The sequence below is a fragment of the Xyrauchen texanus genome, chromosome 10 (genome assembly GCF_025860055.1).
Source record: "Xyrauchen texanus isolate HMW12.3.18 chromosome 10, RBS_HiC_50CHRs, whole genome shotgun sequence".
NCBI lineage: Eukaryota > Metazoa > Chordata > Actinopteri > Cypriniformes > Catostomidae > Xyrauchen > Xyrauchen texanus.
In genome coordinates, this window is record NC_068285.1 from 17,603,983 (window position 1) to 17,618,966 (window position 14,984).

At 40.5% G+C, this 14,984-nt stretch overlaps 1 protein-coding gene across 1 annotated transcript in view; it reads right to left on the reverse strand.

Annotated features, from left to right (window-relative positions):
* Positions 1-14,984, reverse strand: part of LOC127650843 (plectin-like) — a 90,452-nt gene that overhangs the window by 27,652 nt on the left and 47,816 nt on the right. The window contains exons 2-6 of the mRNA XM_052136480.1: positions 14,021-14,082; positions 10,677-10,691; positions 9,511-9,600; positions 4,471-4,548; positions 4,255-4,347 (exon numbers count right to left, since the gene is read on the reverse strand). Coding sequence (XP_051992440.1) covers positions 4,255-4,347; positions 4,471-4,548; positions 9,511-9,600; positions 10,677-10,691; positions 14,021-14,082 — 338 coding nt within the window. The remainder of the gene's footprint in view (positions 1-4,254; positions 4,348-4,470; positions 4,549-9,510; positions 9,601-10,676; positions 10,692-14,020; positions 14,083-14,984) is intronic.

Consider the following 14,984-nt stretch of genomic DNA (forward strand, 5'->3'; position numbering starts at 1 on the left):
GCTCCCAGCCACGCCCCCCTCTGGATCCTTTTTCCCGAAATTGCATGACGAGCTGACGAGGTCGTGGAGGGCACCTTTCACTGAACGGAACCGACCTCCTCACTTGTCCGCTGTCACTACCGTTGAGGGTGGGGCGGCCCACGGGTACACGGAAGTTCCCCAGGTGGACAGAGTGGTTGCGATCCACCTGTGCCCTGAGAACGCTGCCACCTGGTGGGATTGCCCAGTACTCCTCTCCAAGGCCTTTAGGATGATGTCATTGCTGACCTCAAAAGCCTACAGCGCCACCGGACAGGCCGCCTCTGCCCTGCATGTCATGGCTATCCTGCAGGTCCTCCAAGCCAAGGCATTTAAAGAACTGCACCTGGGTAGTCCTGACCCCGATGTGCTGCAAGAACTGTGCTCTGCCACCGACCTCGCTCTCAGAGCCATGAAGGTCACAGCGCGGGCACTCGGACGGGAGATGGCCACCCTCGTGGGCCCCTGTCTCCCAGCTTGGCATCTTCGGCAACACTGACGACTACTTCGCCCAGCAGTTTTCGGCGGTAAAGAGGCAGATGGAGGCTATCTCACACAGCCCGTGCCCCGTCTACCCACCGAGGGTGTCCACCTGCATCCAAAAAACAGGCAGCTCTCAGGCCCAGCTCTCAGCCCCAGCGTCGAGTGCCCCGCAGGCGGCGTAAGCCCCCCGACTCCAGGACCCCCTCTAAGACCTCTAAGCTCCTAAGCGCTCTTGAGATGGAAGACCCGGGCAGTCAGATGTTCACTCTTGAAGAGGACCACTCTTCATTTTCTTTTGCCCACATTGTCAATAAAAGAGAAATTTCCTCACTTCCTGGGTCATCCAGTCGATGCATGCCATTCTCACAGTGCCCCGGCATCAAAATCCTACAGTCTCAGTTCCCCGGACGCAGTCACCTTGCCTCCGGACCCACGACTGCTCATCCCCGGCAGGCCAGCGCTGATGAGTCCCGAAGTCGCTCTCCAGGACCTCTTCCTCAGTCTCTAAACCACCCCCTGCCGGGTACGTGGAGCAAGGTAAGTGCTTTGAGACTTTTCTCAGCACTCAAGCCTCAGGACACGCTTTTGCCTCCCGATGTGTTATTACCTTCTCTCCCCCGTTGCGAAGCCCCACCCGGTATGTAAAAAACGATCGGCCTTCTAGTGCCCCTCGCACGGAGCTTGGATGCATGGCTTTCGCTATCCAACCCATTGCGTTGGCTGGCCAGGACCATCCGACTTGGGTACGCTATTCAATTCGCCAGGCTCCCACCTCGTTTCAGCGGTATACACTCCATCTCGATGCACGGCGTAAACACCAGCGTCTTAATTGCAGAGATTAAAACTCTGCTACTCAAGGACGCGATAGAGCCTGTCCCTCCAGCCAAGATGAAGAAGGGTTTCTACAGCCCTTTATTCATATTACCCAATTCATCGTACCCATCATTCCAGACCTCTGGAACCTCCATGTCTGGCCCCTGGATGGGACGCGGAAGATCTGAGAGACCTACCACCTGCGGTTGTAGACACGATCAAACAAGCCAGAGCTCCCTCTACCAGGCAACTTTACGCCCTAAAGTGGCACTTGTTCGCAAATTGGTGTACTTCCTGGTCTGAAGACCCACAGTTCGGTCAGTGCTTTCATTTCTGCAAGACAGGTTGGAGGGGAGGCTGTCCCCCTCCACCTTGAAGGTGTATGTAGCCGCTATCGAGACCCAACACAACGCAGTGTACAGCAAGTCCTTGGGTAAGCACAACTTGATTTCCAGGTTCGTTAGAGGCACCCTGAGGCTGAACTCTCCCTAGTCAATCCTGTTCCCCCTCCTGGGATATCACAGTAGTCCTCTCAGGCCTTCAGAGACCCCCATTTGAACCGCTTGACTCAGTTGAGCTCAAGACCCTATCCTTGAAGACGGCCCTCCTGATATCGCTAGCTTCTATCAAGAGGGTTGGGGACCTGCAAGTTTTCTCTGTCAGCGACACTAGACCTATCACTGTAAACGGCCGTACCTTATTCTCGATTCCTAAGTGTGAAAACCTGACTAACAGATGCAAGCCCGCTTCCCTTTATACCCGTATATCCAGGGGCGGGAAAAGATTCTGTCTGCCAATTTCTCATTGGCCTTTTCTCAATTTCAGAGGTACGTGAGGCTCTCAAGAAAGACCCCTTGTGTCAATACATTCGACACAACATCTCGTTCCCTCCATCAGTGAATGGAGGTTACAACAGTAACCATGACTTTTTCTTCAAGTATGGCCATCCCATATGCTTTATATGAATGGTTCAATTTACCAAAAGGGAATTACTAGTACTCTTTTTTAGGAATAGAATGCTTAGTATCATAGTTTTGAATGTGCGATTTGCTGCTTACCAATAATGAAACAATACCCTATATTGCTTGGGGAAATTGACATGGCATTTCATAATTTAAATTGAGAAAGAAAAGAATACCTCAAATGCCCTCACTGGTGTTGCTATGATAGAATGGACTTGTGGTTGACAGTGATCATAATATTCACTCATAAAAAGAAGCTTGTTCAATTTTAAGTTTGTGATTTTGCATGCATACTTTCCTCTGGTGACTCATCGTCAGGATTCCCCTGTGGGTTATAACCACCCAACAGCTAAAATCAAGTTTCCTCCTATTATAAGAGTACTGTTTTATAGGAAAGTCTGGTCAATCTATAACTCTGAATGTTATACTGAGGATGCACACAGTGACTCAGACATCATGGAAACACGTCGTCCACCCTCTCAGTCTCAGTCTAGCTTTACGAGAACCAAGATAGACATTTCAGCATCTTTTTAATGCAAGTAGAACACTTTGCAGTGAGAAAGTATTTTCTCCACATCTACACAATACACAAATGGTATGGTGCACTTAATCTTTTTTTGTTGTTCCTGGCTTCATACAAATGTTTCCTACATTTTAAATACTTCTTTGATAAAACATATTGTATATACTGCATAATGGAATTGGAACCAGTTCTGCATAAGGACCAGTTCTCGATTTCCAACCGCACATTTGCACAACCAAAACATATGGTTGGTCTTTTGAGTCACCAAACCACCATGCCAGTGTGCCGGCTTCCACTTCCTTAAGGGAAGAAGTGAGTCACCAACTGAAATGGACACGTTCCTGGTCCATAATTCCCCAAAGAACCAATGTGACAAAAAGGAGGCTGCTTCCGCTTTTTCTTCGGAAAGAAACTGAATTAACACAAACATTTTAGTAACTGCACTCCAGTCTCTCCATATTGAGACAAAAACATTGTGCCAGCAATACAAAAATAGTATTGCCTTAGCATAGAGAACCAACCATCTATATAAGAGACAAAATAAAGTTTCTGTTGGTCCTCTTCTTTGTTTTGTCTAACATTCTGAATGGAAAACAAGTTAATAGATCATTTAACCTGAGACCACGTATGCAAAATAATGCAAGTACAACTTTTCAGTTCTGTGGGTGTTTTGTGGGTGGGCTGATCCACCACTTGAGACTTAGTTATTTTGCACAAACTGCAATCCTTACAATTTTGAAGCTCAAACCATTACAGAAAGTCAGCTTAAACGTCATCAATACGACAACAGCTGGTCAGCAGCAGTTGGCGCGTGTGATGTAATCGCATTGGCACTTAAGACACGTGAGAACGTGCATCATAGCCGCAAGAGCAGCGCTGTTTACAAATGAGGAGGAGGAAAGCTGTACAGTTGCTTGGTTGGTTTTGGTTTAGATCTAGATGTATCTGTTTCCTTACTCACAGTGGTGTGTTTGTGTTCTTATCCTGGATGTCTCAACCGATTGAAGAATATGAGATTACGTCCATAATATGGCAATGTGAATACGTCACACGAGAGACTGTATGATTTCTCTCGTGAAGCTTACCTTGGATTATAGTTAAAATTACTTAAATATTGATATTTTTTGCACCAAAAGTGATCGTATTGCTTTACAAGACATTAACTTAACCGCTGGTGTCGTATCGATGATGTTATGCTGACTGTCTGTGATTTTTGGCTTGCTGAAATATGAACAACAAACAACTGTAATACACTAAATTAGGTTGCAATTCATGGTGATATGTTTCAATCATATCTGAGCAGATCAACGGCATTCATGAACTTAGCTCCTTATGTTTTTCCAGCAGAAAAAAGTAATATGGTTTGGAGCAACGCAAGGGTGAGTAAATGATAACAGAATTGTCATATTAGGGTGAACTACTGTATTTCTTTAAGGAATCAATGTAATCCCAGACCTGGAAGTGAAGAATGATGGTCCATATCAGCCCAAGGGTCAGCTTGGGGTTTCCATCTGCAATGTCATCATTTCTGATATTCACCAGTTTCACCTGTAGCAACAATGAGGCTTGTTTGAGAAACAACAAGACGATGGTAGAAATAAAGTCAGAGAATATGTAAAAAAAAAAAAAACATAAAATAAACATTTGTATTAGTTGTTTGGTCCACCGTACCTGTCTGTGTTTGAGAAAGTCCAGTGCGATCTGTACATTCTGTAGTTTGTGAAAGCGCATGCGGCCCTTCTCTCTGGGCTGGAAAAACAAATGGAGAGATTATCAGTAAGAAAGATGACTTCTCAAAGAAATAGATGCGACCATGAGGAGAATTCTGTCGTGTTACAGAGGTGTGTGAGAAAAAATACATTAAAGGTGCACTAAGTAACATTTGTTTTTATGTTGCGTGGACACCTAGTTACAGATATCATTGAAAAAATGCTCTATATACTGTCAGCCATGATTAATTTATTCCTCCAATGAAAGTGTCAAATTACAGATAATTATCGAGATAAAGCCAGTAATATTCGGCTGGTCATATGATCTTAACATGGCAGCACTCATCATTGTTGAATAAAGCAGCTTTTTCTCTAAGGGGGCTTTCACACTAGCACTTTTGGTGCACACCCCGATTCGAATGACTTCAGAGTTCGGTTCGTTTGGATGATGTGAACGCTGTCTTCCGAACTCGGGTGCGCACCCGCGAACCGTACTCGGGTCCGCTTAAAAAGGTGGTCTGGGGTACGGTTCATGTGAACTCCAGTACGGTTCGCTGCTGATATGAATGCAATGGAACCAAACCGCGGAAGTGAACCGCTATTGATGACGTATAATGTGGTCGACAGTCTCACACGCGTCACTTTCAAAATGAGCGGAAAGGGTTTACTTTCGTGCGTGCGTGCGTGCGTGCGTGTGTGTATACACTTACCTTGACGAAAAGCGGGATTGACGCACACGCACTGCAAGCAGAGAGATGATTTCTGCTTGCCTTCGCAAAAATTGTCTTCGGCGGACAGCCCGCTGTCTTTTGAACGATTTCAGTATTTTTGCGGCAGACAGACACAAGTGTGTTTCTGTATCTTGATGTTGAAAACAAAACCAAAGGTTAAAAAAAGAAGAACAAATGTGAACCGAGCAAGTCTATTCATTGAATTTTGACGCCTTTTCATTTCACGGTTATCAAGCAACACGATTACGCACCAGCTGCAGCTTCATGACGCAAGCGTACCGCGGTTCGGATACAAATATATAATGTGAACACAGTCCATCGGGGGCAGGGGGGAGCAATCGAACTCGGGTTCGGAACAGGCAATCGAACCAAGTGTGAAAGCCCCCAAAGACTGATATACTGTAACTACAGTTGTCATCTCATCATCATTTTGTACATACACTCACCTAAAGGATTATTAGGAACACCTGTTCAATTTCTCATTAATGCAATTATCTAATCAACCAATCACATGGCAGTTGCTTCAACGCATTTAGGGGTGTGGTCCTGGTCAAGACATTCTCCTGAACTCCAAACTGAATGTCAGAATGGGAAAGAAAGGTGATTTAAGCAATTTTGAGCGTGGCATGGTTGTTGGTGCCAGACGGGCCGGTCTGAGTATTTCACAATCTGCTCAGTTACTGGGATTTTCACGCACAACCATTTCTAGGGTTTACAAAGAATGCTGTGAAAAGGGAAAAACATCCAGTATGCAGCAGTCCTGTGGGTGAAAATGCCTTGTTGATGCTAGAGGTCAGAGGAGAATGGGCCGACTGATTCAAGCTGATAGAAGAGCAACTTTGCCTGAAATAACCACTCATTACAACCGAGGTATGCAGCAAAGCATTTGTGAAGCCACAACACGCACAACCTTGAGGCGGATGGGCTACAACAGCAGAAGACCCCACCGGGTACCACTCATCTCCACTACAAATAGGAAAAAGAGGCTACAATTTGCAAGAGCTCACCAAAATTGGACAGTTGAAGACTGGAAAAATGAGTCTCGATTTCTGTTGAGACATTCAGATGGTAGAGTCAGAATTTGGCGTAAACAGAATGAGAACATGTATCCATCATGCCTTGTTACCACTGTGCAGGCTGGTGGTGGTGGTGTAATGGTGTGGGGGATGTTTTCTTGGCACACTTTAGGCCCCTTAGTGCCAATTGGGCATAGTTTAAATGCCACGGCCTACCTGAGCATTGTTTCTGACCATGTCCATCCCTTTATGGCCACCATGTACCCATCCTCTGATGGCTACTTCCAGCAGGATAATGCACCATGTCACAAAGCTCGAATCATTTCAAATTGGTTTCTTGAACATGACAATGAGTTCACTGTACTAAAATGGCCTCCACAGTCACCAGATCTCAACCCAATAGAGCATCTTTGGGATGTGGTGGAACGAGAGCTTCGTGCCCTGGATGTGCATCCCACAAATCTCCATCAACTGCAAGATGCTATCCTATCAATATGGGCCAACATTTCTAAAGAACGCTTTCAGCACCTTGTTGAATCAATGCCACGTTCTGAAGGCGAAAGGGGGTCAAACACAGTATTAGTATGGTGTTCCTAATAATCCTTTAGGTGAGTGTATTTTTCAACAATACAATTCTACTATTACTATATCTATGCTTAAACGTTTAGCAATCAGCAGTAAATTACAGCCCGCACCTTTAACTAATACTAATAAACATCTCCTGTATAAGCATAATTAAACTAAACAAATTCACAATTTATTTGTAACATCTTGTACATCTTACAGCATTACCTTTAAAAACATTGGCTTGATTCAAAACCCAAACTACAAGCACATTTTTAAAAGAGGTCTGCATTAAACTAGATTTTAACCTTTATAATCTAGACCACCTTTTATTATTCTGAAAGCCAAGGATAAGAGATTTTCCATCTTTAGAATTGATCATCTATTATCTGTATGCAAAGACACCCAATAGGACCAAAGTGTGGACAAAATGCACCAGCATACAATAAGAACATGCAATGACATTTGTCAATCAGTCATCACAATATATAGCAGCCAATGTGCCAGGCTCTTATTGGCTTGCAGTGCATGATGTCACTTCGGCTTTCAATGTAGATGTTCAAAAGATGCCATGTTTGCAAACATGAGGAAACATGATATGATGCATATGTAACTGGTCATGCTTGACCCGCTCCGAAAGGGATTTGAACTGGTGTCTCCGGTGTGGGAGGCAGGCGCGTTAACAAGGAGGCTAAAGGCTACAGTCTCTAGCGTCAGTCGCTAGTGCACCTCTTGAGGTCAGGGGAGTGAGCTTTACACACTACACAGCTACCTACCAGCTGGCTACCGTTACACATAACTGAAATGTATGTTGAAATCAAAACTAACAAAAAATTCATAAAATTCCAGGAATTTCTGAAACCCTTTAGTTAGTAGCTATGCAGTGTAATGCAGAACATTACATGGCCAAACAACACACACTGTATAATCATAATCTGACCTTTTAAATAATAATTTCTACAGCTATAATGCTAAACATTAATACTTGATTTAATCACTGACACCCTCATGTCATTCTGAACCTGTATGGGTTTTTATCTTTCGTGGAACACAAAGGGAGAAGACTTGAAATATAGAGCATGTCATGCTTTTATGTCGTTAATGTGCCTTGACAACCACTGGTCACTTTTTTTGAGTTCCATGATTGAAAGAATGTAAATGAAAGAATTTTCATTTTTAGGTGAACTATCTCTTTAATACAATAATATGGAGGGAGGACAGCAACGTCAACAAGTGTCATGACAAAGGAAGTGACATCATGCACAGCGCAGGTCCCCTGGCAGTGACACATGCCACACCCCCGCCCCATGGGAGGCGAGCCGGAAATTATCAGACCCAACTCACCAACCGTGATATCCTGACAACGTCACGTTCCCTCGGCTACCACAGCAAGAGCATCACAAGAGAGGAGGCAAAGGCAAAGGGATCAAGGTCAGGGCAGAGGTGAGCAAACAGGAGGTTGAAAAAGGAATGGTCAAGGGGGGATCAAACTGGTGCAGAGTTGAAACTGAGGCAGAAAATGTAGATTGTTAATGTGTTAAAGGTGTGAGACGCAATGCAAAAGAGACACCGTCACAGTAGTAGTGCTCATCAGGATGGGAAGATGTTGGGAGACATTCATTCCTACCCTACATTACTGTATGTGGGTGTTTCTTCAACTACGGCCACTTTTATCTCCCAGGGTGTGATAAAAAAATTAATTAAAAAAAATCTAAAAACTAATCAAAACTAGCTTTCTTTTTAAAAATATTTTTGTCTTGAAAACTTTTTGTAGTTCCATCATTATTTATTTTTCAACACTTTTGAAATGCCTTTATGGGTAGATTTGATTGTTATCCTGTCCCAGACCGAGACTTTCAATCTTAAAATATAAAACTATTAATTTAAATATTACTAAATACATTTTATACATTTTTACACAAATTATAACTTTCCCTTAGTTGTGATGTCATTTCAATCAAGACCAACAAAATTGCCAGTATTAAAGATTTACTAAAGTATACTTGCTTACCAAGGAGACAAACATGTCAGTGCTTGAGATGAAATATGAGACAAGTGATTTTTGAAGAAAATAAAGAAAAATACCTATTCAAGATAATTACCAATTTGAACAGAAAATATGTATTGCAATTTCCACCACAGAATGCTACTAAAAACAATACACAATATGAGATGTGTTATTGTTTCAGAAAATAATGTCTGAAGTCTCTTTTAAGGCATGTGTATGTACAGTTGGTCAAAATAAATAAACTAGTGAGAGAGTGAAAAGATTTTTTATTTATTAATAATTTTATTAAGAGTGCTTATTTTGTGTCCATACAGTAGTCGAAGAAACTCCCATGTGTTGTTTGAGCCACTGGTCATACAGATCTGAATGTCAACCATCAACATAACCATTGATGAATGCAAATAATTATAATAATAATCATCTGAGGGTGTTAAAATTCTAGAAGTATCCAATCAAATTCAGATAAAAAAGGTAACTACACTTAAACACACAAACTAACAAGGTCTAAGAAGCAAGAGGACACAATAAAAGGAGAGGGTTATGTTAAGAAAGCAAACCCAGGTGGAGAGTTATTAGCCTTGCAGAAGCAGAATATCAGGCTGATGTTGGTAAGGTTTGATAATACGTTTGAACAGGATTTTTAGATGGAACATCTGACCTCATATCAGCACTGACACACTTACCAGTGTCTCTCCAGACAACACCTCCAGCAGTGAGATGAGGTTGTGTCCATCTCTGAGATCTTCATACAGGTCTGTGATGTGTCGCTGGGCCTGAAAATCAGAAGATTATAATGAGTATGAATTATGAAAATTATGGATTCAGGAGTCATTCATGTGACTGATTAACCTATTATTCAATTGTATGTCATTAGTTCACCCTGTTAACCAACCTTTTTAATGCAAAAACTATAGCAAATCATCCTAATCCGCTAAATTTTGAACTCTAAGTCTAGAAACGGAACATGCAAACCGCAACTATCAAGATGGTTCCAATGTCTGTGGAAAGTATGTGTGAAGGTCATCTGGACAGACCTTTCTCATATTCACACGGAGAGCTCTCATTCAGTTTTTATTGTTTATAGAAACATTACTTAAAAAACACAGCTGCGTGCTCTGGCTAGCCTTGTCATTCATAGCCTTAAACACAATCAATGATGCAACAGTTAAAAAGTAAATGGAAATGCAGGCATACCCAGTAAACCCCTGAACAACACGTCTAAGAGGGCTGCCCATTTGTACATTGATCAATAATTGCTGCTTCGTTAACTATCAAACACAAGGAACTCTTGACCGTTTTTTTGTTGTTGTTGTTTTGGATGTGGCAATGCGTGTGAAAGTATTTCCATATTCAAATTTTAGTGTGTCGCCTTTCAAGAACAAAGAACAATGCAAATTAAAGAATTATCTATATAGTGAGTCATATCTTCATAATGCTAAAAGCCTCCAGCTCTTGTAAGAACTCATAGAGACACCATATTATGTGCATAAATATGGCAATGCACGTTTAAATCACTATACATGCTATTTAGTATCTCTTAAATTAAATCAATCATTTTGTGTAATATACTTTTTGGATACTTTTTGCATTCTAACAGCCACACTCACACTCATTCTGTATGGAGTGTATCGAAGCAGTGAGCATACAGTGAGCATTAAAGGTGACACAAGGGAGAGACATGTAAAGTGTTGCAGCATAAGTAGAAAGCTTATTAAGAAACTGCATTTTGTGCAAGAAAAGACAGAAGGAGAGGAGACATGTTAGTTCTAGGAAGTCAGGGTGCATGTGAAACCCATTCATGTAATAACAGTAGTCACTCTACAAAGGTGTGATCTCAGACACCACCTACCTCTGACTTCCAGTGCTGACAGAGAAGGATGGAGGAAAGGATGAACAATGAAGAGATAAAAAAGAGAAAGAATTGGAACAGATGGGAAATACAATGAGAACTGTAGTATGATAGAAAAGACATTGAGGGAAACTGAGAGACATAACAGTAAAATGACACTGATGATAGTACAGTCTGAAACAAAGAGAGCTTGAATGTTGGCGTTAATGTTTGATTACTGTATTACGTTTTGTTTTGATGAACCAATAAAGCCTTCAAATTTGTCTCAAACTGAAGGGGGAGTGTTTAAGAAACCAGTTTGAAAGCAAATAATTATTTTCTCAATTTCATTTGGTGACAATAGTGATGCAGAAATGATAAACTTGTGTGGTTTACAGGTTCATAATGTGGGCTTATAATTCAAAGGTTTCTAAGATAAAGTTGTAACACCACTGTGCTTCTGTAAAAATGTAACTAACTTTGTATATATATATACACACACACCGATCAGCACAACATTAAAACAACCTGACTAATATTGTGTAGGTACCTCGTGCAACCAAAACCGCTCCAACCCACATCTCAGAATAGCATTATGAGATGGTGTTCTTCTCACCACATTTGTACAGAGGTTATCTGAGTTACCGTAAATTTTGTCAGTTCGAACCAGCCTGGCCATTTTGGGTTGACCTCTCTCATCAACAAGGTGTTTCTGTCCACAGAACTGCCGCTCACTGGATGTTTTTTTAATCATTCTGAGTAAACTCTAAAGACTGTTGTGTGTGAAAATCCCAAGAGATCAGCAGTTACAGAAATACTCAAACCAGCCCATCTGGCAGTGCAGTGCATAAAATCATGCAGATACGGGTCAGGAGCTTCAGTTAATGTTTACATCAACCATCAGAATGGGAAAAAAATGTGATCTCTGTAATCTGGAGCATAGCATGATTGTTGGTGCTATATATATATACATTTTACTGTACATACATTATATAATATCTGATAAATGTGCCTTTGTTTATGTGGTTCCACTTTTGTTAACAGAACATTCTAATGATAAACCACAAGGTTATTTTCTCCGCAAGTATAATAAAATAACACAGTACTGTGGTACTGCTTCCATATTAAATTCAGATTTGAAATGTAACTGAAAGCAACACAAGCCAATATGAAGTCTAAAATAGCAATAGAACATCACTATCATGTTGTGAATGAACTACCAGTTTGGAAAGTCAATCTCAATAAATCTCGTCTTTTAATCTTTAAAATCTGCCATTCAGTGGGCCTAAATTGTGATGAGAGACAGAAAGTTTTGGTAGTCCATGTTTCCATCTCAAACTTCTGCATCCAGATGAGAAGGATTTCCTTACAGCAGACTAACAACTCACAGCAAAGCCTCTTAAGTCACTGGATCTGAAATGTAGACTATTGAGTAAAAACAAAGCCTCATCAGAGGAAGGAAAATTAATCTAAGGCAACCCACAAACTAACAGACTTTATATATAGTAGCACAAAAAAGTATTTGGACATTTAAGCCACTCTTAAAATACATGACTGTCATTGCATTAGATACAAAATGTGAAACCAAGTGGCATCTGCCAACAAATAATTTGAGCAATTATTTTTTTTTTTTTACATTTATCTTAATCAAACTGGTGTCAAGGTCATTATTAATGGATGTACTGTATGAAGTCAGTTCCTCTCCAGTTCACACAGGTGTCCCAGCAGAGTAACCACAGGTGCAGTTCATCACATTAACTATTGACATGTTCCACTGACATTTAAGCAGAAAGTGGCCATTTTATTTTCAAGCAGTATATGTATTGCATTATTATTTTAAAACCTAATTAGCTTCTTACTGTCAAATACTTTGCTTGGAAAGTGTGCTTTGACTTTCTTTCTTAAAAAAAAAAACTCTCACTTGAGTAGATATTCTGTCATAAATGCAAAGACATTAATTAATTTCTAAGTGTGGCTTCAATGTCCAAATTCTTTTTGGGGGACCATTGTATACACAAATAGATATTTTCAAATAAATAAACAAATACAAAATGTACCATAAATACCTAAAAGGACAGAAAATGTAGAAAATTACTGAACATTTTTAAGACCTAAAAAAACATTACACTCCCATTAGTCTTTGTATCTACAACGCAGTCAAACTATTTTCTCTCTTTCTCTTTAAATCTGGAAGTTATTTCTTACTTCTACGGTTTCTTTAGTATATTTATTGACTTGAATATATTTTGGGGGGTGGATATTTCAAGAACTTTCGTTTCAAATAACAAGAACTGTTTCTGAAAGCGATGCAGGACTGTGGGCGCCTCTAGGGCAGCTGCGAAATTCAAGCAGTACCAGGGACACTATCTGTTCTTTGGAGATATAAAATCAGACCAGATGTTGATGACTCATGCTCACACACTCACTATATAACCCCCACACACACACACACACACTCATAAATAAACAAATATCACCTTTCAGTGCAGTGCACTGGGTGTGTAGTCTGTGTACAGGACCATTATTAAATGTTTGGGATCTCCACAGCAGTAGCAATACACACTCAGTCGCCATATGTTTTACAAAAGGAATAGATTATAAAAATGGAAACTTGACGAGGCTGTGCATCCAGAACTCTCTTGCTCTCTCTCTTTCTCTCTCATTAAACACACACCTATCTTTTCAGTACTTGAACTTAACAGGTGTTTTCAATGCAATGACAGACAAATAACAGGGCACTCTTTGTAGTTTTAGAACTTACTAAGAGTTTCCAAGCAAGCACCTATTTTAACATTCATTTGTAGTTAAAGCACCAAACATCTTCACAAAAAGTTATTGAGTTATTCAGTTCAATTTTCAATCATAATCAATACAATATGGTAGTATTTATGTAAGAGCAAAACTGAGATATTGAAGATACAGTGCGGGGTGCGCCAAGAGGCTTTTTAATCAAATTCACTTTCATATCAATCGTTACCTATACACCAATTCATAATTTGATTAAAGCATGCATCAGTAAACATTTTGAAGACAAAAAAGGAAAAACAAACTTGACAACAAATATGTGTTAATGACTTCAAATGCCACCTTTAAGCTAATAAACTTCATTCAGTTGAGGTAAATTTTGGCAAATGCTCCTAGACTTCAAATCCTTGGGTTTATTAAGTAAAGACTCATTATGTCATTATGAAACAGTTTTTTTGTTATTTATTTTTTGGTGTCTGTATAGTCAAAGTATATGCTAAAATTCATATGGTCACACTTATGCACTGTGTGAGATTGCTTAAGGCATTTAGAGTAATTGCATACTTCTGCATACTTGCATTGGTTAAATACATTTTTGCCACTAAGGATGTGTGCAATACCTTTATCAGATGCTTGTTCACCCATTTTGTGAAGGTCTTTTTCTGCACTCGATCTCTTTCATCTGCAGAACACAAAAAGACAAGAAAAACATGTTTTCAGTCAAACAGATCAAATCACAGAAGTACTGGAATACATTTCAAAATTATTTTGATACATGGATATACACAGATCAGCCACAAAATTAAAACCATCTGCCTAAAATTGATGCCAACAATCCAAATCCCTGAGATCATTTTTTTCCCCATTCTGATGGTTGATGTGAACATTAACTGAAGTTCCTGACCCATATCTGCCTGATTTTATGCACTGTGCTGCTGCCACACGATTGGCTGATTGGATATTTGCATGGATGATTGTTGGTGCCAGATGGGCTGGTTTGAGTATTTTTGTAACTGCTGATCTCTTTGGGATTTTCACACATAACAGTCTCTAAAGTTACTCAGAATGGTGCCAAAAAAAAAAAAACATCCAGTGAGTGGCAGTTCTGCGGATGGAAATGCCTTGTTGATGAGAGAGATCAACAGAGAATAGCCAGACTGGTTCAAACTGACAAAGTCTACGGTACCTCAGATAACCTCTGTACAATTGTGGTGAGAAGGATATCATCTCCGAATGCTATACTGAGATGCGGGTTGGCACTGTATTGGTGGCACGTGGGGGACCTACACAATATTAGGCAGGTGGTTTTAATGTTGTGGCTGATCGGTTAGAATGGTTCTCTTTTCTTTGGTTGTAATGCACTATTACTACCTCTTGTTGTTCCACATGGAGCCTATTTTAGAGAAGCAAAGGCTTAAAGGCATTATTTTGTGCCATTTTAATGTGAATTTCTGGCATGTACCTCATTTGTATGTGATCTCTCACTGCATAATGTCAAGTCAAATACTTTCTTATATCTTACCACCGAAATTCTAAGAATGTTAAAAAATGTAAATCAGTCCAGTCACATTATTGTTGAGCATG